This window comes from Bombus huntii, chromosome 15 (genome assembly GCF_024542735.1).
Source record: "Bombus huntii isolate Logan2020A chromosome 15, iyBomHunt1.1, whole genome shotgun sequence".
Taxonomy (NCBI): Eukaryota; Metazoa; Arthropoda; class Insecta; order Hymenoptera; family Apidae; genus Bombus; species Bombus huntii.
The window spans coordinates 6,291,487-6,314,932 of record NC_066252.1 but is presented as its reverse complement, the minus strand read 5'-3'; the positions used below and the strand labels follow the sequence as shown (position 1 = coordinate 6,314,932).

Below are 23,446 nucleotides of genomic sequence, written 5' to 3'. Positions count from 1 at the left end.
TTAATAATTATATAGAGAATATTTAAATTCCAATTTGATGGAATAAAACGTGAACTTTTTAAACACATTGGCAGAATTTAATGTTCATACATTTTTTAAAATGCAATGTAAGATGTAACGGAATTATTATTCTACCGTATCTTAAAGGTATACTAGATTTGTTATCAAATTATTTATTTGTTGCGAAATATGTTTTTATATGTATATATGTATATGTTTATATTTATATACGTATATATATACATTTTATAACTTAAAATTTAAAAAAAAGTTACCGATAGTCGATAAAGTCAAATACATATATTGACTAATCAGTGATTATACATGCCTAATCAATGTTTAAATTGAAAGTAAATTTTCCTATGAAATTCCGAAAAACATAAAATTCTATATTTCTACAGCTTAAATAAAAGAAAGAACAGAGTTTATTGAGGCCTAAATTGGACTACAAGTAGCGTAATCCTTAGCTTGGCATCGTTTGCCAAAGATTAATTGATACATGTAAAAGCAGTGTATGCTCTGTAATAGGATGAACAAGTATTGTAGAGGTATTCGTATGTCAATATTAAGATCTCACATCTCGTTCAGTACCTCGTTCGTGGTACGATTATAAATCGAATACAATACATATATATTTGTCAGATTCCTGTCATAGCATAGTCGACAACGTCACGTGTGACAGAAATGTATGTACAAATTTCTGTTTAACGTGTTTAAATAATTTAATATTATTTATATCATTTTTCTACTATTTTCGCATAATTAACTGAAATATAATGGCTGATGAACATGGGCCTCATAATGAAGAGAAAGAGAAACAAGATGAGCAACCTAATCAAGATGACAAAATTCTTCAAAATGAAGAAACTGAACAGGGAGAATATGAAAGTACAGTTGAAGAATCAAGGAAAAGGGAATATTCTGCGCCAGCAGAAGATGCCATGTACGATGACGATTATTCCGAAGCTGAAGATTATGGATACATGCCTAAATATGAAAAGGACTGGACGGAAGCAGTAAAGTGTTAGTCTTCATTTTGTCAATCAATAGTAAACTCTTTAATTAACCATAACTAATTAATTTTATGAAACGTTATAAATATAATTAATTAGAATTTTCTGTGAAGCTATTTCTAGCGAAACCATAGATTGGGAAAAGGAAGCAAAGGAAACAGTACGCTTGGACATAAGTACATTAAAAGAAAGGCGAAGAACGATTTTCGATTTAGATTCTTATTCTGCTTCCGGTCCATCAACCAGCGATCTTCTACGTCTTGCTTCGGTGGATTATGTACCCGAACCACCGAAAGAAATTCGCTATTCTGTTTCACTAGTAATCCAAATCAATGTCATTTTATTTCTTTATATTGTTTTATTGGTTCTTCCGCCCAAAAAACTCCTCAATTATGTTCTTATTCGATCACTGGTCTTTTTTAGATCAAATAAACAACCTATTAAGTAGTACGTTCTTGTTCAGGGTGCACCAGGTATAGCAAGGATCAACTTGTCGTCTCTAACGCAAAAGGTAGTTGGCTGTGTCATAGGAGAAAACGTTAGCACCGAGTATCCTTGGGTATACGTTCGGAAAGAGATCATTGAAGACAATATAGATCTCCACGAAGACAGTAGCGATTTCCTGCCAATAAAAAACGAGATTCGAATGTTTCCGAATTCGAAGATATTAATCGGTTATGTTCCATCGTTAACCGAAGAAGGTCAGTTCTACATATGCTTGACGGAGGATGGTCGAGATGCTGTGATCGAACAAATTCAGAAACAAAGAGAGGAACATGAAAGTCGTGTGAGGACCGCCGTCTATAAACCGTTAGGGAAATGGCAGGAATTTAACAGCAGTGTAGAGATCGAGGCGTCCATCGTTAAGAATACTAGACCGCTGTTAGAGATCGAGGTAAAAAAGTGGAAGGCGAAATAAGGGAATGAATGAAAGTACTTTTATCATGTAGGCAATACTAGAATGAAGAAAAGAGTTTTTTGTAACAAACGTGTCACTTTTTATTAATATAATTTTGGAGAATGAGATGGACTTTTACTATACACATATAGGGAATCTATGGTATATAATTATATATATATATATATATATATATATAATGTAATATTTTACGATTTTTAAGATAAAGTCGTCCTGAATATTCTTTTTGATAATTTTGCAATTATATTACATTCTGTTAAAAATAAGTAAATGTTCACTTTTGGATGATAATGTATTGCGTACATCATCGGTTCATTTTAGGTAATAGGAACAGCAGATATATTCAATGCATCATTCCAATTCGAAGACAGAAAAGTAGACGATGTTAGAGATGGATACATCGAACTTCTCCCTTACCGTCAAATCTTTGAAAATATTCCACGTAAACTGTTAAATAATATGACTCAAGTTACTCCGGATGTTCGAGACGTGGAAACTCAAACGGCTCTTTCGGTATTTACAAATTGTTGGGTTCAGTACAAATATGAATATAAGTCTCCGGATATATCGAAATTTACGCCAGATAAAGTAGAATCTTTGAGGAGCTTCCTTCATCGTTTCAGTGACTATGTGTGCGATCAAGTTAGTTTTTTTCAATCTAATAATAATATATAATATGTAATATAATTCGTCTATTTTTGTCTTTATACTATTGTAGTTGTTGTTAAATGCTACTTGGGACATTTACACGAACGATTATGGCAATTTAGTGAGGAACATAAGAGATACACAGTGGCCGATACCTGTAAGCTATGAGGAACACTTGAGCTTTCACGACGAACAGCACGTGGCTAATAAAGTCATCAATGACCTTTGCTGGCATCCATTATGGTCTGGTATAGCGTTTGCTGCCTACACGAGCTACTCAAAGAGTCAACATCTAATTGGACCTAAATCTAACGAAGAGGTGAATCTACAAAAAAGATGTCTTTCTTCCAATTTCTTAGATTTCTTAAATTTTTAAGATAGTAAATCTCGAATTTTCCGTCCCAGGTAGTTAAGGCTTGCGACAATAATTTTGTTCTCGTATGGTCGTTCAACGATCGTTTGACACCAAAATTGGTTCTTGAATGTCCAAGGGAAGTGACATCCGTAGCTGTGAGTCCACTAGATGGAAATCTGATCGTAGGTGGTTGCGCAAATGGCCAGTTAAGTATTAATAATCTAAAGTGCTAAGAAGACTATTATTAAAAAATATGAGTATTTCATAACAATATTTAATGTACAATATAATTATAATTTAATATTAAAATGAAAAAAATCAATAAAAATGTACTTATCAATTAATGTCCTCAATTACTAATAATTTTAATGTTTTATGTTTATAAAATACCATGTTTAAACTATTACAGATCGTACTATGGCACATCCCAGGTAAAATCGAAAAAGTGGAAGCGGTAATTGTGTATACAGCTGCTCAAATCAAGCATAGAATCGCGATAAAGACTTTGACCATATGGATGCAGGAAGTAATTGGAACGTCCGTAATCAGACCTACTGCAATGTCCTCGTTAAAAGAGAGCCAGAAGGCGGCTGTTACTCAGATTATATGGATTTCTCCGTATGATCAGCTTGATTCCAGTGGCAGAATTACATCATTGCCAGAAGACACTAGTGTCAATGATTTATCGTCGCAATTTGTAACTGCAAGCGAGGATGGTACGATCGCTTTCTGGAACTTGAAGTTAGATGAAAAGTTGGTCTTTTTTTTAAGTAAATTCGATTCATTACTTATTATACATGTTGTGAGGATATCATAATTAATTTAATATTTTAGAGTACTTTAACCCTAGTACGAGTATGTAAATAGGAGCACGCTTTGAGCATTTCAAAAATACTTAAAAACTAAGATATATAAAATATAGAAAACATCTAAAACAGAGTATTCGTTATAATTAGATTATAGAAGTTAATATCGAGTTTTTATATATTTTTTAATATCGAGTTGATATACAATTTTTACCCGATAAACAAATAATCTTCCAGTTTTTCTTATCATTATAAAAAATATATGTTTATTTCAACTTTGTGATCAATATTATTAGAGAGAAAAGGAGATTACACATTCAGAAACTAGAATACGATTTACTTAAAGTGCAAGTATTTGCCATTAAATATAAACTAATTAAATTAAAATGAAGGTTCTCCAGAAATGAAATGTTATCCCTTATTATTTTATTTTGTTACATAAATATATGATGAATATTGTTTTTTAATAAGTCATCATTTTCATCTGTTTTATACCTTTTTTAGCTTCGATCAGAAAAGTTTATTCGTTCACGATTATGCACTTTCATAAATTAAATAAAAAAGAAGGAATTAATCGGAAATTAAAATATGGTTTACAGTTTCTTATTGAATTAATCTTTACTAGCGAGTTAATCAGAAATTGTTATTATTTATAAGATGGCAGATGTATAAGAAGGAGAAAAAGGAGAAAAGGAAAGAGACCGTAATAAGACCAGAAGCATTGGCAAAGTCGATATCTCCGTTTAAAGTACTGGACCGTATTTTCAAGCCCTATTATGTCTTGACAATCCAACATCCAAACGAAAGTCGAAACGTAGTAATAACTACTATGAGCATGTATGCACCGAAATTTATGAAAAAACGCACTGACGTTGCTCCATCAACGCAAGATGTAACTATCCGGAGGTATTTTGAAAATGTTATCAAGAAACCAGATTATGTGATGAAACCGATGATACATGTCGGTACTGTTGAAGGTATAAAAAAACAATTTATAAAAAGAAAAAGTAGGTATTTTGCTGTAGGTATTTTTGTATTTATATATATTAATTATATATTATATTTATTTTTACTACACAGGTTTATCTTAAATTTCTTTGTCTTGGTACAATTTTTTGTATATAAAATAATTGTAAAATATTAAGCAATACAAGATAAATCAAACGCCTTGTATATTTTTAAATCATTAATTTAATTTTAATTTAACTACATTTGATTTTCTAGGCGATTTTGGTTGTATCACGTGGGAGGGATACGATTTCACAACAGATTTAAATATTAATACGGAAGTATGTCAATGGTGTTGGTTTAAAAGAATACACGATGGTCCTATAACACATTCTGTTAGATCTAGACTAAATACATCGTGGCTTGCAACCATAGGTGGCAAAATATTCGCTATTTGGAAGGAGGATATTGGTATACCGTTATTTTGGAAGAAATCACAAGTTAGGTACATTTCGGATTTTTAAAACATTTCATTGTAATTATAATGCTCTCGAAATATAATGTCTCTCGAATATAATAGCTCTCGGAAGCATTTGTACAGTTAGAGAAAATTTATATGTATATATATATATATGTTGTATGTATTATATAAAACATTTCGACATTTCATTAACATTATAATGAGACACGAGTGTCTTGATTATATTGAACCTAATCTAGAAATGTATATAGAAGCTATGAGATATTTGACACGAAGATATTAGTGAGAAATTAGTATACAATATGAATAGTCATCTTGTACTGACTTTTAAAACTGTTCCCCTGTAAAAGAAAATGTAACTTATCACGTTCTTTTCCTTTACTTTTATATACAAAAAAATAATTTATCCTTTTATATAGCCTCACTGCTATTTCTTGGGGTAGTTATCGCCCCACGATAGTAATTCTAACACGATTAGATGGTACCGTCGAATTATGGGATTTCATGGTGAAAACAGAAGAACCATGTGTCATGCAGAGTCTGTCAGGTCGCATAATTACAGGGATATACACACACGAATTATATTTGACTCCACAATGCGTAGGATTTTGCGATTTCAATGGTATCTTAAGGATGTTTCTCGCTCCCGATGTTTTTTTCAAGAAGGACACCGCTTGTGTAGAATGGATGAGTAATTTTATCGAACGCCAAGTTAAAAGGGTAAATTTGTACAAAATGAAATGATATTTTAAACTTAATTTAATCTATCAACGTCACGATATAAATTGGCCAAACTACTGAATTGCTAATTTTCTATACTATGTCTAAACAACGCAGATCTTTATTTTCATTTATTCTTCTTGTACTATTTTATTTTAATTCATTATTATCTTTGTATTATACAATTTTTCAGGATTGTAATATTTTAATTCTTCAACTTCTTCAGAATAATTTTTTTATCTTTTCGAATACAATTACAATTTTTTTCTCATGGCATACTCATTAGCTTTGAATGGGTTATTAACCCATTCGGACGGGTAATTCCAGGTAAAGAGCTGTAGGGAATGGTTAGAGAGATGGACACAAACGGCTTATAAGGAGATCAAAGAAAAACAAAGAAAAGCAGAGAGGAAGAAACAAGAGGAAGAAGAGAAAGCAGTCACCACTAAAACAATGGAAGCTGGACCTTTAGTAGAGCCTCTAAAAAAAGGCTTAGTATGTTTCTTTTAAACTAATATAACTAAACTAATGTTACTAAACTAATATTACTAAAAACTAATATTACTAAAAGAAAAAGATCAGCTTATAGAACCGGACTTCTTTTTAATGTAATAATAATAAGAAAAAGAATTTAAACTGTTATTTGATCGTTAATTGGGACGATTTTTTAGAAAACATGGGATATGATTGAAGAATCACGTGAAAGATGGAAAACAAGGGAGTTGAAGCACATGCAGCAAGTGCTTCTGGAGAAGAAAGGTTTAAAGAAAGACGACCTCGAAAGGCAGCGTGAACCTATTCTAAGATTACGGCAGGATGCAGAAAGGAAGAAGAAAAAATTACGGCAGACATTAAAAATGCAAGAAAGTATTTTTGAGCACACCAAAAACCTTTTCTTCCCTAAACATCAGCCAGAGACCAAACGAATTTCCGTGGCGCCAGTGCCAGGAAGAATCGATAAACCAGTTACTGTGGAGGACACTATACTCGAAGAGGAAATGATGGTAAATGGAATGACGAAAGTTGGATTATAGTTTGAAACATATAGCAGAAAATTCTATGATAATCCCTCCAAAGGCAGATTCTATAGGCAAACTACTACAAAATTTTATCTCTGAATTTTTTCATCAAAAATGATTCGAAGAGCATACGATTAACGCGGATTAACAGAGTAATTTTATTAGAGGCGATTAACTGTAGTAGAGGAGTTAAATACTTCAGAATCTTTTTTTAAATTTTTGATAGTTTAGAATACTAAAAAAGGTAAACTTGGATATAACTGATCTAATTTGCCTATGGAGAATCATCAGAAGGTCAATAATAACTTAACACACTATATCACAACGTCCAATTTATTCATCTCGTTTCGTCTTATTGCATAATCATTGTATCATTATTACATCGTTACAAGAAAAAAGATGTTGAATACAATACACCTAAATATTTTAAAGAGAGCTTCCCGAGCATTTACATGACTTTCATTATTATTACTATTGTTCTTTATTATTGGCCATTGTTATGTGCCTTATATCGCGTCTAATTTTTCTGATGAAAGTAGTGGAACACTTGTACAGGCACCTTTTATGAATATATTATATATGTTACACAGAACTGAAGTTTCAAATTTGATCAGTATAATCATGACAGTTATGTCTTATTACAGTGCTAATGTTTCAAAATATTTTACATACAACATGGATATAAAAGTTTTGATAGAAGTGTCCAAATAGTTTCGTCAGCTACTGTGTACTATGATCGATCGATTAATATTATTAGAGGATGTCCTTACCGTATTTTAATTATGATCTTTTTTCATTTATGATTCTTTCTCTAATGAATTTTAAGGAAATGCAACGAATTGACCCGAATGAAGAGATCATTTACCATTTTATGGAAACGCAGGCTAAAGTGTTAGCTGATTTACAGAAGCATCCGTTTCAGCATTCGTTTAATTGGGAGAATATTCTAAGAAAGAAGAAAACGATACGCGTCACGATGGATACCGAGTTGAAAAAATTGAACAAATCGAAGAAGAGATTCAGTATAATCATATAAATGATACCTACGATAAAACATTAATTTAATTATGTAACTATGACTTAGCATGAAAATATACTTAACACATAGGTCACGAGATATTTTGTTTTAATGTTTTTTCATATGCGCGTATAGACGGCTCAAGAAATTAAAAATAAATTGATTTTTCTGTTACGTTACCAAGGCAACGGAGCCTTGCATATTCTTGTGACAAATGATTAGCAAAATAAATATATGTCGAAATTTCGAGAGGGTGAAAAATAATCGGTCAGTATTGCCACAACATCGGTAGGTTTGTGTCAATCGTGCATCGTACTTTATAAAGTGTTTTATCGTTGTACAACATTTTGTTATTTGAAAGTCCGCGTTTTAATTTGTGAGGAAACAATTTTTTAATTATTTTACAAAATAGGCTCTAATTCTAAAAAAGTAGTAAAATATCTCATAGAAATAAAAAAACTGAAAGCCAAGATGATAAACTAAACAGATGTATAAAAAATATGTAGTAATATTTAAGAATACTTTATAAATGTGAATTTGAAAAGTGCATATATGCATTATACAAAATTTTTTTGGAATGCTCAAAAATGTGTGGACCCTGGAAGCGCGTTGAACGAGCAAAATGCTGTACGCAATGTGACTTAGCATGAAAATATACTTAATTTTCAATGAAAGTAATCTTAAAATATTGTGTTACAAAAATAAAATTTTATTTTGTTTATTGAAAATTAATGTAAAAGATTAAAGTAATGTTGAGGTAACAAAAAGTCAAGTTGAAGAAAACAAATTGAAGAAAAAAAAGGTGAAGAATTGCGCTTTATTCAACTGCAAGAAACATTGTTGCGTGGATGAATTGAGATTAGATGATTCACGTTCACGTAGATGAACTGAAAATCAGTGCTTTACAAATATAATATCCGGTATTCGTTAGAAGAAGGATTCAAGCAAACAAAAGAGAGCAATTTGCGTCGTAGTTGTCTCCACCTACCATCACATACGCTGTAAATAATCTTCAATTTTGTTGTAGAAAATGGTTGCAAACAATTTTCATCTTTACAACATAAATAAAAGATCAAAAGTAGTTTTCTTAAATTAATAAGGATTATAAACCAATTAAAAGATAATAACATGTTTTGAGAATTTAAGGAAATTGCCGTGATGACAAATATAATAGCATTCTTCTTAATAGCGTTAGTCTTACAATTATTTTTGTCCTTGAAATATATTGAAATAAGACCTACATAACGAATTAAACGAAAGTTGTTCTGGGAATATTTTTCATGGCCATTCAATTTTTGTGTATATATATAAAGGGGGTTACTCAATCTTTAAATTTGCTTGGTAACTCTAGTATTCTTTTACGATATTGCGTCATGTTTATATGTATATAAACACTCATGTTTATACATTAATGCAATCATCAGGAAAAAGACATGGAATTTGCAGAATTTTCCAGAGCCCAACCTGAACATCGTCAATTTACTAAAATATTATTAGTGAAATTTTACGAGTGACAAGTCACAATATATACGTATATCAATAATTTATTTTGCATTATAAAAGAGAAATTCAATATAACAAAACAAAAAAAATTTGCAAAGTAAGTTTTGCAAATTATAAGTTATCTGATTATTCTAGTTAACATAAAATTGCAAAAAGAAATTTATAAGTTATAGTTCATCAACTTATTAAAATTATTAATTGGTAAATTATTAGATGTTAATCTAATCCATTTCGAATTAACCTCTATAAGATATAAGAATTATTCTCTTTGTTGCCAGTGAAATCTAGGTCTAAAATCTTTCATCGTCTTTGACGATCATTTTGTCGCGGTAATAGGTGAATTAATGGAGCAGGATCATTCTCGAAGTAATTGTTCATAACCATTTTGAAGGAATAGCGAGTGGGGATACATCAAATAGTACGAATAGTATAAGTAGGCCTTCAGCACAGCATGCAACCAGTTTGTCATTATCCGTGCATAAATGTACATATGTAGTACGTGCCTTTCACTTTCTGCGTTTATTCTCCAAGATTGAACGGTTCGTTCGCTTACGGCGTAATATTTATTTTTAATCTTTTAATCGACTATTATCTCACAAGTTTACGTGCTTGATAAAAATTTTTTATTTTTCTTATTTTGCACGTTACTATAATTTAAGAATAATTTTATCATCATAGTTATTGTAGATTTGTCATTTTTATTTTAAAAAAATGTTAAAAAGAGTACAAGTAATTTTTAGTACCTATTAATATAATTATATAAGTTTTTATTTTTCATGGTATGAATATATTTTCAAACTAAAATTATTTTTTGATATTTTTTAAAACATAATCGATCTTCCTTTTTAATTAACATTTAGATTTAAAATGAACAGATAGAATTCGTAATTTATAGATCAAAAATTGATTCATAAACAAATCGATAATCAATTTAATTCTAACTTAACGGTTCTCAAAGTAGGTCAAAATTATAGAAATTTATGGAACCTTTGCCATATAATAATTGTATACAATATTATATAATTATTTTATTTTATTTTCAGAATATTTCACCATGAATCGAATAATCATACTGCTCACTTTCATTGCGCAGGTATGTTTGCCAAAATATCGGTTTCATTAAAAAGAAATTAAGAAATATTCCTAAAAAGAGAAATTAATTTATACTCTTATAAATTACTTAATATAATTATTTAATATTACGAAATTCATATCTCATAGCTAAAGGCTGCACACGTCCATTTGGTACCAAATAATGCTAAAACGAAAAATGTAACAGGGGAACTAACTTTGGTTCAATGCGAGGATAATTTAATTGAAATTACCGGAAAGGTATATGGACTTACACCAGGATTACATGGTATCCATGTACACGAAAAGGGAGATTTACGAGATGGTTGTATGTCTACTGGTCCACATTTCAATCCTGAGAATGTAAGTTATTATTTAATAACAAGGCCACATTAAAATTTGCATTCAATTCTTAGTAAATTACGTATAAAATATGACCAAGCTATAAATGATGCTTATAAAAGAAATCTATCTTTGATTTCTACTTTTAGGTCACTCACGGTGGACAAAATAGTCCAGTGAGACATGTTGGCGATCTAGGTAACATATTAGCAAACGAAAGCGGAGTTGCTGATGTAAATATCAAAGATTCTATTATTTCTTTTACTGGAAATAACAATATCATAGGACGTGCAATTGTCATTCATTCCGGCGAAGATGATCTTGGAAGAGGCAGCAGTCCTCTTTCTGCATCTACTGGAAATTCGGGAGATCGTTGGGCTTGCGGTATAATCAAAGCTGAATAAATTCCTAATCTGTATTTAATCCTGATCATTATATTTAAACATATTTATGCCTCAGTGATTTTGCTTATATATTAAGTCCAATGTTAAAATTTAAATTCTAATACCTTGTCCTATGTTTCTCCTCATCACAAGAATCCCAGAACTTTAATTTCTATTTAACATGCTATTACTTATTAAATAAATGCTTTCAAAATGCTATGTATATATAGTATATAATTACAATATATATATATATATAATTACAATTCCAAACTTGTCAAAAAACGTAAATTGTTGATGAAGGTTGTGAATTTTCTCAATTTATTATAGACTCACTATTTCAATAAAACATTTAGCGGCAATCTTCATCCGGGATGTTCAATTTTTGTTAAAGTATGTCCGACTGTATATTGCGAATTCATAATGTTATTAAGAGACATTTGCTCGGGTTCTGGAAAACTGTTTATCAATTGTCCGTATGGTTGTAGTTGAATTTGATGAATATGTTCCATTTCAGCTTGATGAACTATCTTTGATATTTCTGATTTTACTTTCACTTGTAATGTTGGTGGAAATTCTCGAACTGTTTCAGCTACAGTTTCAAAGTATTTTGTTAGAACATCACGAGTTTCACATTGTTTATCATTTGCATATTCCATTACGAGAGATGAAGATCCGATTATACGAGGTTTCTCATATGCGTTCTTTGAATTTGAATTTGAAAGTTGTTGAGTTGGAAGAGGATCCGATGGTATAGTGATTACAGATATCGATCCAGATCTTAATTTTTCATCATTGGTGTTGTTTAAATTGGTATTTTCTATTATAGTATCTGAAATACGAGGCGATCTTCGCACATTGCGAGTATAAAATTCCGGTAACCATCCATAAAATGTTGCTTGCCTAAAATATGGCTTTAAGAATTCCATTTCAGAGTGGTACTGATATGGTTTTGGAGTCCGTTTTTTTCTTACTGTTGACTTCCTGTTGATTACTGTTGATTTCCGTAGAAATCTTAGATACTGATCTCTCATAATAATCCATCTCCTTTTACATTGTGCAGCTAAAATAGAACAAAGTTTATAATTAACACACATTTTGCAATAAGTACAGGATGCTTGAAATAGTGCATCTTGCCCACTTTTTTTGTTTTATTTCCTTTATTTTATTCTGTTCATTTTTTGTTTTATATAACTGCCCAAGGGTACACATATAATGGTATATCTAATATTCTGTGTATATTTTCAGATTGGTTTTAAACTTTACTGATATAACCATAATAGTCATACCTCACTGTAGTGTTAATGAAATTTCAAAATGTTTTATATAACATGCTTAACATATATGTTAAAGCTTTCTATGATGTATCATGAATCATTGTTCACAACGGGTAAAGAAGTCATACAATTTATATATGATATTTTGGTTTACACATTGTCTTTACATTCAAAAATTTGTTCTAAAGAAAAAAATTCAGATCTACAAAGATATCGTATGTATAAAAAATAATAAAAAGAAAGATATAAAATACTGTTATGGACAGTATGGTGTAGATTTATGTAAACACAGCTGCTTTGAAATCTATCACACAATTCTTTATCTTTAAGTAAGTTATTTGCCATTATCTTAATATACAGTTTTTATTGTTTATTAGTCGTCTAAGGGTCAAAGTTGTTAAAATTATGAGAAGATCATGTAGCATCTGAAAAATTCCAATTTAGTAGTCCAAAAAAGACAGTATACAAATATATGGTTAATCAACTAATCCTGTTGTTCTCTTTGGATATACATGACTCAAACTGGATCTAATAACTATCTATTATTAGAATATAGATAGTTTATAAATATTTGGTTTTTGGTATTCAATATAATTTTACTACTTTTTGTGTATTTCACACTTAAATAATATTAAATTTATTCCTTACTTGACAATCCCATAATCCTCGCAATTTCTTTCCATGCATTATTTCGTGCGACGTTAGATCCATAATTCTCAGCAGAAGAATTGTATAGTAGTTCATGTTCTTTCACGAGTTGTATTAATTTTAAGTTATCTATCCTAAATAAAATATATGGAGTAATGAACAAATAACATTACAATAGTATACAACTTATATATATTCGATTTACAATACCTTTTTAAAGACACCATTATCAACACATAACAATATCAGTTAATAATAAAATACACTACTCATGTGTAGAGACAGGTTATCTTTAGTATCAACAATTATTAATTATTATCATAAGCAGTTATTAGTTATTAGTTATTAATTCAGGTTCTCTCAATATTACGGTCTTACAAACAGATCTGGACCTTCAGACTCGATAGGAAAAACTATTTGAAAAATGAGTTTTGAAAATCAACAAAGTCAACAAAGTTCTCGTGTACAAGATATATAGAGATGAATAGAATATCTCTGTCTTTGAGACATTTATTGCATGTCACGCATGTGCAGAACGAGACCCTTTTTGTCTTCCATGTTGATTTTTCAGGACTCGATAAATTTCAAACATTGTAACTTACATTAAATTATTTTTTACAAGAATTTACAAGATGAGAATCTTTAGTAATTTCTTATTTATTTGAATGTATGTATTAGGTTATTTGATAAGTTCGCAGCAAATTTGAAGCAAGAATTGAAGAAAATGTATTTTTATGAGAGTTACAAAGTAAAATTTGTTCAAAAATAAAATCCAATAATATTAATTATAGAGGAAATACAACGTAATCTTAAAATACGAATTTTCTTTTGTAATTCATCTTTTTAATTTATTGAGATATTTGAATTTCCCGCCACATGTGCTAATTTTACTGATTCAGCGCAAAATAAGATTACCAATACACCATAGATAATTTAAATTGTGGATTTTATTCGAAAATAAAGTATAAACGTTGTTTGTTCTTTTTAACAGAGATGGATATGTTTATATGTAACAAGTGTTTTGCCACACCACATAGAGGAAAAAAACCATTTTGCTTGACTCAATGCGGTCACATATATTGTAATGGATGCATACAACAAGGCAATAATAAACAGCATAAAATGATAAATATTACTCATGCTATAAGTATATGCTCATATTGTATATAAAAATAAATCTGTTTTCTCTTTCATAATTTAGCTGAAAAACAGTGTCCTCAATGTCAGCAGATTGATATTTTTTCTGTCGAGTTACAGCAACCATCATTGTCGAAAGTAGAGAATTTCTTTGCTCCATTGAATGAATCATTGGAATCATTACACAAAATATGTGGTTTTCAGAATAATCAAATGAAAATTATGATACAACGCTTTCATGAAATCGTGTGTTTCTTACTTTCTTTTTCTTTTTTCTTTTTCCTAACTTTTGTATGTTGAATTGAAAGAAACATATGTTTTTAATCAAATTCTCAAGGACAAAAAATACGAAACATTGAAGTCCCACTACTATAGCCTAACTCAAAACATGAAAATGGTGAGAGATAAATATATTAAACTGAAAATGGAAAATACTGAACAGAAAAAGAAATTAATGTCTTTCGAGATGCAAAATAGGACTTTAAACTCTTTAAGTGATGTATCTACACCAATAAAATCTGGCAACAACAGAAGTTCAAAAATGAGGTATATGGATACAAGTCCAAAATTAAAAATTTCAAACTATTTTATAACTTCAAATTCTAAAGAAGATAATTCCTGGAAAATTCCTTTTATTTTTTAGACCTGCATCAAATTCATATTTTTCGTGTGGGGCGAATATGTCGAGTCAATCATTTGACGTGAGAAAGGGAAATGCAATGTTCGAAGGTTTTCGTATTCCTTATCCTCATATAGTACGATCAGTTGGTTCTCGTGGAACTTCGGATACCAACTCTACTTACCTTTAGATTTTGGACAGAATTAGAACAATATTTTAATTTATCTATACATAATAAAAAATGGTAACTGTATCCCTCTCCTTAAGTCATTAAAAATGTATAATAAAATGCGTATAATCTTACAATGAATTCACCTTATTATTGCAGAATTAAATTTTACAAAATATAAAGAATTAAAAACATATGGAAGAAATATTTATGAAAAAGCAACAAAGGTTTTTTCTACATACAGTTACTAAAAATTAAAGAAGTATGAAGGAATTGCCTTTTTTCATTTATATAGTAAAATTGTCTTCTCTTTATTTATTCATTATTAAAATTCAAATTTATAAATATAAAATATTCGAATTTTTTAAGTACCTATGACTTCATTATATACTGATAATAACCCCATATATTTTTCCTGCGAAAGTATACCGACTTGAACTGTAGTCTTTTAACCGTTCAGAATTCAACTCATATATCTTTATCAAATTTATTTAAATTACCTGCGTATATTATTACGAAGATTTTTTATAGAAAAGAGGCAACTATTGTATAAAGTTAATTTTATTTATTTATCTACCTATACAGAAAATTGGTTTAGGGTTGTAAAAGTTTTCAGTCTACCATTATAGGATTAAAAAATAAGAATATAGATTATTTCTTCGAAAAGTCATCATTTCTAACTGATAATGGATATTATCATGACATGAAAAAACAATGACATGAAAATTTTACTTCAATGATAACATTAGATAAATTTTTAACGAAATATAGTAGTCATGTGTATGTAGATTAAACTAGGTTATTTTTGTGCTGTTATGCACAAAAATAAATAGAATGGTTGTCTTCTTTTATTGTAATTTAATAATTTTCAAAATTATGCTTATGTAAAGTTGAGCGGTTTTAGCGTATTTGATAATTTACTTTCATGCCACAGTGGCTTCTATCCACGATTCATTCAATGAGTGTAGTTTAACTCAAATTAATAAAGTTATCATAATATGAAATGTCGTTAGAAACAACGGATACGAAATTTACTTTCACTGTGTCTTTAATAGTAAGTAACAAAATGTTTATTTATATAAGGGAGACAAAAATTGATCTAAATTATTTTTTAACTTAACTAATAGTATTTGAAATAACTAATTTAATAACTTTTTAACTAGTTTAATAACTTTTTTAATAACTAATAGAATTTAAAAAACTGAAACTTTATTCATTATAATTCATTTATTCTATAATTCAAGTATTTATTTAAATAGGCAGGAGGATTGGCTGGGACATCTGTCGATGTAATATTGCATCCATTAGACACATTAAAAACACGTTTACAATCTAAGCAAGGATTTGCAAAATCAGGAGGATTTTCTAATCTTTATAAAGGAATTCTTCCTATAATAATTGGATCTGCACCAAGTGGTAAACAAGTGCTATAATATGAAGTCATATAAAGTAATTTAGAAATATATACAACTACATATAAATTAATCTCTTACAATACTTTAGCATCATTATTTTTCGTCACATATGAAGGTATTAAAAATGTAACGCAATGTAGAGTACCTGAGAAATATCATTCGTTCCTTCACATGGGTTCAGCATCTTTAGCAGAAATGGTAATTCTTAGGAAAAAAATAATTAATTAGAATTTTCATTAAGAATAAAACTCTAATTATATTTAATTTGAATGAAGGTAGCCTGTTTAATAAGAGTACCTGTGGAAGTAATAAAACAAAGGAGACAAGTTTCAATGCTAGATAGACAAGATATTAATCTTAGATTATTATATAGTTGTTATTGGAGCACTGTATTAAGAGATATGCCTTTTAGTTTAATACAATTTCCAATGTGGGAATACTTTAAGAAAGTTTGGAGTTTGCATGTTGACAGAGAAATTCTTCCTATAGAAAGTGCAATATGTGGAGCAATTGCAGGTTTAAATCTTTAGTATCCTATGATAATTTTACTTTATAATTGATGTATAATTAATTCCATGTAATTATGTAGGTGGTATTTCTGCCACTGCTACTACACCACTAGATGTTATAAAAACAAGAATAATGCTTTCACATGGAAATGGAAATACTTCAAAATTAAAAATACTATATGTATTAAAAGATATATATAGAGATAAAGGTTTTCATGGGTAAGTCGGTATTTGATTTATAATGGATAATTTTTCAATTTTTATATTGATTTGACTTTAAAATTGGAAACTTTGTAGACTTTTTGCTGGTGTGAGCCCCAGAGTAATGTACATAATTATGGGAGGATTTATCTTCTTTGGAACTTATGAAAAGGTAAAAACTATAGGAATAAGATATTGCTTATATTTATAGATTGCTTTTATGGAAAATGACAAACATCAATGATATATTGTAAATATAGTTTGAAATATAGGAATAACTATTTGAGCATTTAAATTGTATAATTCCTTTATTATTTGTTGTTACAAAATATATTACAAGAGAGTATATAAAAATATATTTTACATTAATCTTTAAAAACTGTATAAACATTTTATACTTAACATTAAACTTTAAAAGAAAAGTAACAATACGAATATTCTAGTTTCATGTAAGAATATTCTAGATTCAGTGTTTCTTAAAAAGAGGAAACATTTGATTCTTAAAGTTTAGACTTTAATAGATTCATTAATTTTTCCAATTTCATTGCTTTTTGAAGGTCTCCACTAATTCTCAATTTTCCCATTACAAATGCTGATGTTGGTTTCAATTTTCCTAAACAAATACAAATTTTCTACTGATAAACCTCATTCTAAATCAATTTCTAATGCGTTTAATACATAAATATATTTAATTACCAGAAAACATTGCAAAAAAGTTATCAGAATCCATTGTTAACGTAGCATCTGGTGATTGACTAGGTTCTCCTCTACCTGCCGAACCTTGACCAGTTTTAAGATCCAAAAACCATGTACCAGCTTCACTACCTATTAACTTTATATTAATTGACATGTTTCTAGAGCAATCAATAAAAGACAATATTTAATCTCACAGGCTGATTTACCTCTGACATTGAATTGAAATATGGCGCCTGTTTTGTTAACAAGATCACTATTCAAGTTTGCTTGAATAACGCTAAATATTTGTGCAATTTTTCCGTTTGTTTTATTAGTATCCTGTATATCCTTTTGTGTTAGTTTATATAATGAATGAGCTTCTGAACCCAAAGACTCCAAATTTTCATCCACGAAGAAATCTAGCATTAATTTATCTTTATTTTCTAAAAAAAGAGAAAGAAATATTTATAATAGATTCCTTTAACAAAGTATTAATTATAGATCACTATAGAAATGTTATATTCTACTCAATATACCTGGATTACATGCATAATCTGTGAAATCCGTGATTCCCTCATTTTTTAATATTTCTTCATCAATTAGAAACTGCCCAGTAATAGATTTACTATCTTTACAAATCAAAGCATACACAGCATCTCCCATTATATCAGGTTTACGACTGTAATTACTTGATTCAGCACCAGATAACATTGCAACCGCGGCAGTATAAATAGCTGGATTAAGAATAAATTTAGATTTATACAAATAAATAAAAATTAAGAAAATAATGAAATTAAAAAATGAATAATTTACCAGTCTTTGGCCAGACAGCATTTACAGCAATGCCACTGTCCTTAAATTCTTCAGCCATGCCAAGAACACACATTGACATTCCAAATTTAGATATTGTATACGCAACATGATTTTTGAACCATATTGGTTTCATGCTTAATGGTGGACTGATGTTTACTATATGAGGATTTGTGCTTTTTTTTAAATAAGGTAAACATATCTTGGACCTTAAAATAAATATCGCTATAATAATTATCATTCTTGATTTGTACATGTAATTCGTAAAGATCTTTTATACTCACACTAAAAATGTTCCTCTGGCATTGATGTTATTCATAAGATCATATTTTTTCATATCTGTAAATTCTGTGCCTGTTAAAGAAATTGCACTGGCATTATTAATAACAATGTCAATACCACCAAATTTGTTAATAGCATTTTCTACTGCAGACACTACTTGTGCTTCATCTCTTACATCTACGATGCAAGGTAATGCTTTACCACCCACTTGCTCAACTGAAACAAATGAATTTCTTTAATGAAGGAAAATTCATATATCAAAATTTGAAATGATTAATTAATTATCATTTAATATTTTTTATTATTTTTATAATTACTCTCTTTGGCAGCAGTGTATATGGTGCCTGGTAACTTTGGATGTGGTTCTGCAGTTTTAGCTGCAATGACGATATTTGCCCCATCTTTTGCAGCTTTCAAGGCAATAGTTTTCCCAATCCCTCTTGTTGCGCCAGTAATAAAGATTGTGCGGCCAGCAAGTTTTCTATATACATATATTAAACATTTATACATGGTAAGTATATTCTATAAAACTAATAGATATTAAAAACATACATCTATATATATCTGTACATATGAAAATATATATTTATTAATATGTATTGATAATGATTAGACTACAGATGTTTATGCATTTATGAGAAATTTGCAGATATAAAAATGCACATAATATATAAAAATACATAAAATATCCAAAATAAGGTATTAATTACAATATTCAGTAAGTAAAATAGGTCTCTAATTAGGGTACACTATGTTAAAAGAATAAATTTACATAAATGTCTGCAGTAATGATATTTGCTATATATTTAATGATATTTTTGTAGCTTTTATAATTAATGTATGTATAAATAAAACGTAACTAGAACATAATTAACAGCACAATATGTATAATTTACACTCAAATTTAATGAACTTTTTAAAACAATAAATTGATAATTTACAATTATCTTCTTTTGCGTAATCGCCAAAATGATTGAAAATAACAGTTTGTTTTATTTTTACACAATCTGTTATAAATAATTTATGTTTTTATTTATGTTTATGTTATAGATAATATATGAATTATAAATTTATATTATAGTATACTAATTTATATTATAAATATATAACACAATTTATAATGTATAATACAATTTATAATTTAAAATATAAATTTATAATACAAACCCCGTATTGATCATATTGCAAATAAATCGAAGAACTGTCATAAACGATATAAGATATAAACGTATAAACAGCTACGTAATTGTAAGATTGTGCTCAAGCTAGTTAATAATGACTGAATAAAATATGTACAAAAAATATATTACGCTACACAGTATCACTATACAATACAATTCAAGGTCCAATACGTGAATTTTGATTAATTATCGATTCTTTAAGATTGCCATTTTTGACAACATGGCGAGAACTCATGTAGAACAATGAAATACGTTCAAATTAACAGCTACATTTTCTTTGCATGTTTTTGACGATTTTAAATATTTTAAAATGAAATTAAAAAATATCGGAAGAAATTTGTTAATTAAAATTAAATGCTAACGTAATTTTAACGTAATTAAAATCATAATTTTTACATATTTTATATTACCTTTATATTATTATCATCATATCATATAAACATACGTACGATTATGTTTAAATAAAGCATGATTTGAGATATACACATAACAAGACATTTATTTGTAAACCAACTGGTTTATAACTATAAAGGGTTATGTTTATGCCAATATAGCCATGTGTGGAATATTCTGTAACATTTCACAAAACCATGCAAATTGTATAGAGATTTCACATGAGGTACTATTATTGAAATATACATTATAATCATAAACAAAGATTGTAATTGATAAGTTATAATATTATTTATAATATTTAATATTTTTCTCTCTCAGTGGGAAGCTTGCAAGAATTTAATAATTGCCCGTGGTCCTGATGGTTTAATTGAGAAATTTGAAAATTTAACTCCAATTTGGTCTGGTCACTTTGTTGCTTCTGTATTATGGATGCAGGGTTCAGATTTTTGTGAACAACCAGCTATAGATTCGAGTGGTAATATTCTTCTTTGGAATGGAGATATATTTTCTGGAAATTTGGTAAATATTATATATTATGCGAATATATTGACTATATTATAACTATTTCATGTACTAGTAACTAGTAGTAAAATAGAATATTATTGAATGATTATGTTATTTGTTTTAGGCTCAAGATAATATATGTGATACTATTGTGCTCTTAAATGCTCTACAGTCATGTTCAAGTGTACTGTCAGTGTTCCAAGAAATCCAAGGTCCATATAGTTTTATATATTTTCAAAAGTCTACAAATCTTTTGTATTTTGGTAGAGATGTTATTGGCAGACACAGTTTGCTTTTAAAAGTGGATACTGATGAAAATATTTTAACATTGACATCTGTTGCCAGTAAAGATGTAAATAGAATTATGGAAATTCCTGCAATTGGAATTTTTGTTATGAATTTAAACAATTCTAGAGTGAATTTTACATGCTACCCATGGAAGGAGCCAGATTTGCGATTTACTGATATTATTGAAGCACTAGAAACACGTTTGGATGTAGATATTGATATTGAAAAAGCTATATTAAAATCAGATGTATCAACGTGTCTACATATGCATCCTAATATTAAAGACTTGGAATATTTGGAAAATAGTCCTTGTTTGGAAAATTCTTGTAAAATACTAGAATATTTGATAGAAGATAAAGATATCCTTGAAAGAGTCAATCGATTATTGAAACTTCTTTATAAAGCTGTGGAAGTTAGAGTAAAGAAACAGCCGAAATTCTGTAAAACATGTATTAAATTAGTTTTAGAGAAACAAGATGTTATATGCAATCACTCAAAAATAGGTATATTATTTTCTGGAGGATTGGATTCGGCTATTTTAACACTAATTGCTGATAAATATGTATCACAACATGAACCTATTGACTTGATCAATGTTGCATTTGAAAAGTCTATTAATACATCTAAGAAATCAAGTGCAAATAATGAAAAACAAAGTATGGAGGACCAATATGATGTTCCTGACAGAAAAACTGGAAAACAAACGTTTGTAGAGCTTACAAAGATTTGCCCAAAACGAAAATGGAATTTTGTAGAAGTATATCAATCAAAATATACTTTGAAATACCCGTAAAAAATGAAAGATATCTTAGTAACTAATTTATATTAATTCTTTTAGGTAAATATCAGTCAAACAGAATTGCAGGAATATCGTTCATCGCGAATTTGTAATTTACTATATCCACTATGCACTATCTTAGATGAAAGCTTAGGTTGTGCTGTGTGGTTTGCAAGTCGAGCAAAGGGCACAATTCTTTTGAATACAAATGTATATGAATCCCCATGTAGAGTACTTCTCTTAGGCATGGGTGCAGATGAATTGTTTGGTGGATATATGAGACATAGAACGATATTAAGGCATAAGGGTTGGGATGCTTTAACACAAGAACTAAACATTGAACTAGCTGGAATCTCTGAAAGAAATTTAGGCCGTGATGACCGTATCGTATCAGATCATGGAAGACAATCTAGACTGCCATACTTAGATGAAAACATAGTAGAATATGTTCAAAAACTGAAACCATGGGAAAGGTAAATTGGTAAAATAAATATAGAAAGAAGAATAAAAAATAAAAAGAAATTATATTATTAAATTATTTATAGGTGTTATCCAACAGATAAAATGCCATCTGGATTAGGAGATAAATTACTTTTACGTTTAGTGGCATATAAACTTGGTTTCCGAAATACAGCCAATTTCCCTAAAAGAGCTTTTCAATTTGGATCTCGAATTGCTAATGGCAAAGAAAACGCCAAAGATATATCAGATCGCTTATGAAATTATGGTATATGCAATTTTTTCTGATGTCAGTAAATATAATGTTTAGTTAATTGTAGTATAGTTAATTGTGAAATTACTTATGACCTATGTTTCAGGTATTATTTCATATTCACAGACTTTATATTCTAAAATCATTAAAATAATGATGCTTATATATAATTACATTTAACAAATTATACATAACAAGATTAAATGTAATTGTAATGGGCATTGAAAGGTTCATAATATACAATGCAAAATTAGTGCCTGAAGTGAAAAAACTGCAGAAAAACTTAATATCTTTTTCCTCTATGTGTAAATAATAGTTCAGTGAATTTCTTAAAAATAGAAATGTGCAAGTTCAGAAAAGAGAGAGAGAATGAAAACTAGCGTTTCTTTTTTTCACTGAATCAGTCAATATTTTTCTTAGTTTATAATCTACCTCAAAATATGCATACTTTGAACAAGACTGTGATATTTTGTATGTGTTGCAGCTCTTGTATTTTTTGTGCTTCAAATTAGTATACACGTGTCTTATAAAGACATTCTTTTTAATAAATTTTATATACCAATCTTTTTACAGAACATAAAAATAAAATATTTCAATAACAAATTTTTCAAATATTCTA

At 28.9% G+C, this 23,446-nt stretch overlaps 7 protein-coding genes across 9 annotated transcripts; 5 read left to right on the top strand and 2 right to left on the bottom strand.

Moving 5' to 3' along the window:
• Positions 1-362: 362 nt before the first annotated feature.
• LOC126873958 (dynein axonemal intermediate chain 3-like) lies at positions 363-8,531 on the top strand. The gene is made up of 13 exons (XM_050635365.1): positions 363-1,023; positions 1,127-1,332; positions 1,477-1,908; positions 2,254-2,574; positions 2,651-2,899; positions 2,986-3,141; positions 3,345-3,688; positions 4,399-4,718; positions 4,966-5,194; positions 5,590-5,890; positions 6,218-6,385; positions 6,562-6,894; positions 7,736-8,531. Exons 1-13 carry the CDS (start codon positions 777-779, stop codon positions 7,943-7,945), a joined length of 3,516 nt encoding a protein of 1,171 aa, XP_050491322.1. The 5' UTR covers positions 363-776; the 3' UTR covers positions 7,946-8,531.
• A 1,279-nt stretch (positions 8,532-9,810) lies between these two features.
• On the top strand, positions 9,811-11,442 carry LOC126873957 (uncharacterized). The gene is made up of 4 exons (XM_050635364.1): positions 9,811-9,969; positions 10,474-10,523; positions 10,652-10,864; positions 10,993-11,442. Exons 2-4 carry the CDS (start codon positions 10,485-10,487, stop codon positions 11,245-11,247), a joined length of 507 nt encoding a protein of 168 aa, XP_050491321.1. The 5' UTR covers positions 9,811-9,969; positions 10,474-10,484; the 3' UTR covers positions 11,248-11,442.
• A 2-nt stretch (positions 11,443-11,444) lies between these two features.
• Positions 11,445-13,750, bottom strand: LOC126873954 (uncharacterized). Of its 3 annotated transcripts, none has more exons than XM_050635360.1 (3): positions 13,362-13,750; positions 13,152-13,285; positions 11,445-12,289 (listed from the first exon to the last, which is right to left on the bottom strand). In XM_050635360.1, the coding sequence occupies exons 1-3, from the start codon at positions 13,376-13,378 to the stop codon at positions 11,592-11,594; spliced, it is 849 nt and encodes a 282-aa protein (XP_050491317.1). In that variant the 5' UTR covers positions 13,379-13,750; the 3' UTR covers positions 11,445-11,591. The 3 variants fall into 3 exon arrangements, with proteins under 3 accessions (XP_050491317.1, XP_050491319.1, XP_050491318.1); XM_050635362.1 differs by having other exon boundaries at positions 13,152-13,280; positions 13,362-13,651; XM_050635361.1 differs by having other exon boundaries at positions 11,445-13,280; positions 13,362-13,651.
• Positions 13,751-13,949: 199 nt separating this feature from the next.
• LOC126873959 (RING finger protein narya) lies at positions 13,950-15,213 on the top strand. The gene is made up of 4 exons (XM_050635367.1): positions 13,950-14,253; positions 14,353-14,534; positions 14,626-14,834; positions 14,932-15,213. Exons 1-4 carry the CDS (start codon positions 14,145-14,147, stop codon positions 15,095-15,097), a joined length of 666 nt encoding a protein of 221 aa, XP_050491324.1. The 5' UTR covers positions 13,950-14,144; the 3' UTR covers positions 15,098-15,213.
• Positions 15,214-15,475: 262 nt separating this feature from the next.
• LOC126873956 (S-adenosylmethionine mitochondrial carrier protein-like) lies at positions 15,476-17,815 on the top strand. Its single transcript, XM_050635363.1, has 6 exons — positions 15,476-16,130; positions 16,336-16,492; positions 16,580-16,689; positions 16,767-17,007; positions 17,081-17,219; positions 17,298-17,815. The coding sequence occupies exons 1-6, from the start codon at positions 16,080-16,082 to the stop codon at positions 17,410-17,412; spliced, it is 813 nt and encodes a 270-aa protein (XP_050491320.1). The 5' UTR covers positions 15,476-16,079; the 3' UTR covers positions 17,413-17,815.
• On the bottom strand, positions 17,491-20,375 carry LOC126873951 (hydroxysteroid dehydrogenase-like protein 2). The gene is made up of 8 exons (XM_050635356.1): positions 20,136-20,375; positions 19,286-19,449; positions 18,971-19,184; positions 18,690-18,895; positions 18,413-18,610; positions 18,104-18,319; positions 17,898-18,026; positions 17,491-17,814 (listed from the first exon to the last, which is right to left on the bottom strand). The coding sequence occupies exons 1-8, from the start codon at positions 20,174-20,176 to the stop codon at positions 17,702-17,704; spliced, it is 1,281 nt and encodes a 426-aa protein (XP_050491313.1). The 5' UTR covers positions 20,177-20,375; the 3' UTR covers positions 17,491-17,701.
• Positions 20,376-20,573: 198 nt separating this feature from the next.
• Positions 20,574-23,430, top strand: LOC126873949 (asparagine synthetase domain-containing protein 1). Its single transcript, XM_050635353.1, has 5 exons — positions 20,574-20,768; positions 20,864-21,064; positions 21,174-22,094; positions 22,176-22,588; positions 22,661-23,430. The coding sequence occupies exons 1-5, from the start codon at positions 20,706-20,708 to the stop codon at positions 22,833-22,835; spliced, it is 1,773 nt and encodes a 590-aa protein (XP_050491310.1). The 5' UTR covers positions 20,574-20,705; the 3' UTR covers positions 22,836-23,430.
• Positions 23,431-23,446: the final 16 nt, after the last annotated feature.

What these genes read in the sequence shown, in the direction of transcription:
- LOC126873954 (XM_050635360.1), bottom strand. An exon ending in GAGGATTATGGGATTGTCAA is followed by an intron (nt 12,290 to 13,151) that starts GTAAGGAATAAA and finishes GTTCTATTTTAG; the next exon opens with CTGCACAATGTAAAAGGAGA.
- LOC126873956 (XM_050635363.1), top strand. Translation starts at nt 16,080, where the DNA reads ATGTCGTTAGAAACAACGGATACGAAATTTACTTTCACTGTGTCTTTA. An exon ending in AATATGTGGAGCAATTGCAG is followed by an intron (nt 17,008 to 17,080) that starts GTTTAAATCTTT and finishes GTAATTATGTAG; the next exon opens with GTGGTATTTCTGCCACTGCT. An exon ending in AGAGATAAAGGTTTTCATGG is followed by an intron (nt 17,220 to 17,297) that starts GTAAGTCGGTAT and finishes GAAACTTTGTAG; the next exon opens with ACTTTTTGCTGGTGTGAGCC.
- LOC126873949 (XM_050635353.1), top strand. Translation starts at nt 20,706, where the DNA reads ATGTGTGGAATATTCTGTAACATTTCACAAAACCATGCAAATTGTATA. An exon ending in GAAAATGGAATTTTGTAGAA is followed by an intron (nt 22,095 to 22,175) that starts GTATATCAATCA and finishes TAATTCTTTTAG; the next exon opens with GTAAATATCAGTCAAACAGA. An exon ending in AAACTGAAACCATGGGAAAG is followed by an intron (nt 22,589 to 22,660) that starts GTAAATTGGTAA and finishes AATTATTTATAG; the next exon opens with GTGTTATCCAACAGATAAAA.
- LOC126873957 (XM_050635364.1), top strand. Translation starts at nt 10,485, where the DNA reads ATGAATCGAATAATCATACTGCTCACTTTCATTGCGCAG. An exon ending in TGCTCACTTTCATTGCGCAG is followed by an intron (nt 10,524 to 10,651) that starts GTATGTTTGCCA and finishes CATATCTCATAG; the next exon opens with CTAAAGGCTGCACACGTCCA. An exon ending in CACATTTCAATCCTGAGAAT is followed by an intron (nt 10,865 to 10,992) that starts GTAAGTTATTAT and finishes TTCTACTTTTAG; the next exon opens with GTCACTCACGGTGGACAAAA.
- LOC126873951 (XM_050635356.1), bottom strand. Translation starts at nt 20,176, where the DNA reads ATGACAGTTCTTCGATTTATTTGCAATATGATCAATACGGG. An exon ending in TGCTGTCTGGCCAAAGACTG is followed by an intron (nt 18,611 to 18,689) that starts GTAAATTATTCA and finishes TTCTTAATCCAG; the next exon opens with CTATTTATACTGCCGCGGTT. An exon ending in CTTTTTTGCAATGTTTTCTG is followed by an intron (nt 17,815 to 17,897) that starts GTAATTAAATAT and finishes GTATTTGTTTAG; the next exon opens with GAAAATTGAAACCAACATCA.
- LOC126873958 (XM_050635365.1), top strand. Translation starts at nt 777, where the DNA reads ATGGCTGATGAACATGGGCCTCATAATGAAGAGAAAGAGAAACAAGAT. An exon ending in GTGGTTGCGCAAATGGCCAG is followed by an intron (nt 3,142 to 3,344) that starts TTAAGTATTAAT and finishes AAACTATTACAG; the next exon opens with ATCGTACTATGGCACATCCC. An exon ending in TACTCGAAGAGGAAATGATG is followed by an intron (nt 6,895 to 7,735) that starts GTAAATGGAATG and finishes ATGAATTTTAAG; the next exon opens with GAAATGCAACGAATTGACCC.
- LOC126873959 (XM_050635367.1), top strand. Translation starts at nt 14,145, where the DNA reads ATGGATATGTTTATATGTAACAAGTGTTTTGCCACACCACATAGAGGA. An exon ending in TAATGGATGCATACAACAAG is followed by an intron (nt 14,254 to 14,352) that starts GCAATAATAAAC and finishes TTCATAATTTAG; the next exon opens with CTGAAAAACAGTGTCCTCAA. An exon ending in AACAGAAGTTCAAAAATGAG is followed by an intron (nt 14,835 to 14,931) that starts GTATATGGATAC and finishes TTTATTTTTTAG; the next exon opens with ACCTGCATCAAATTCATATT.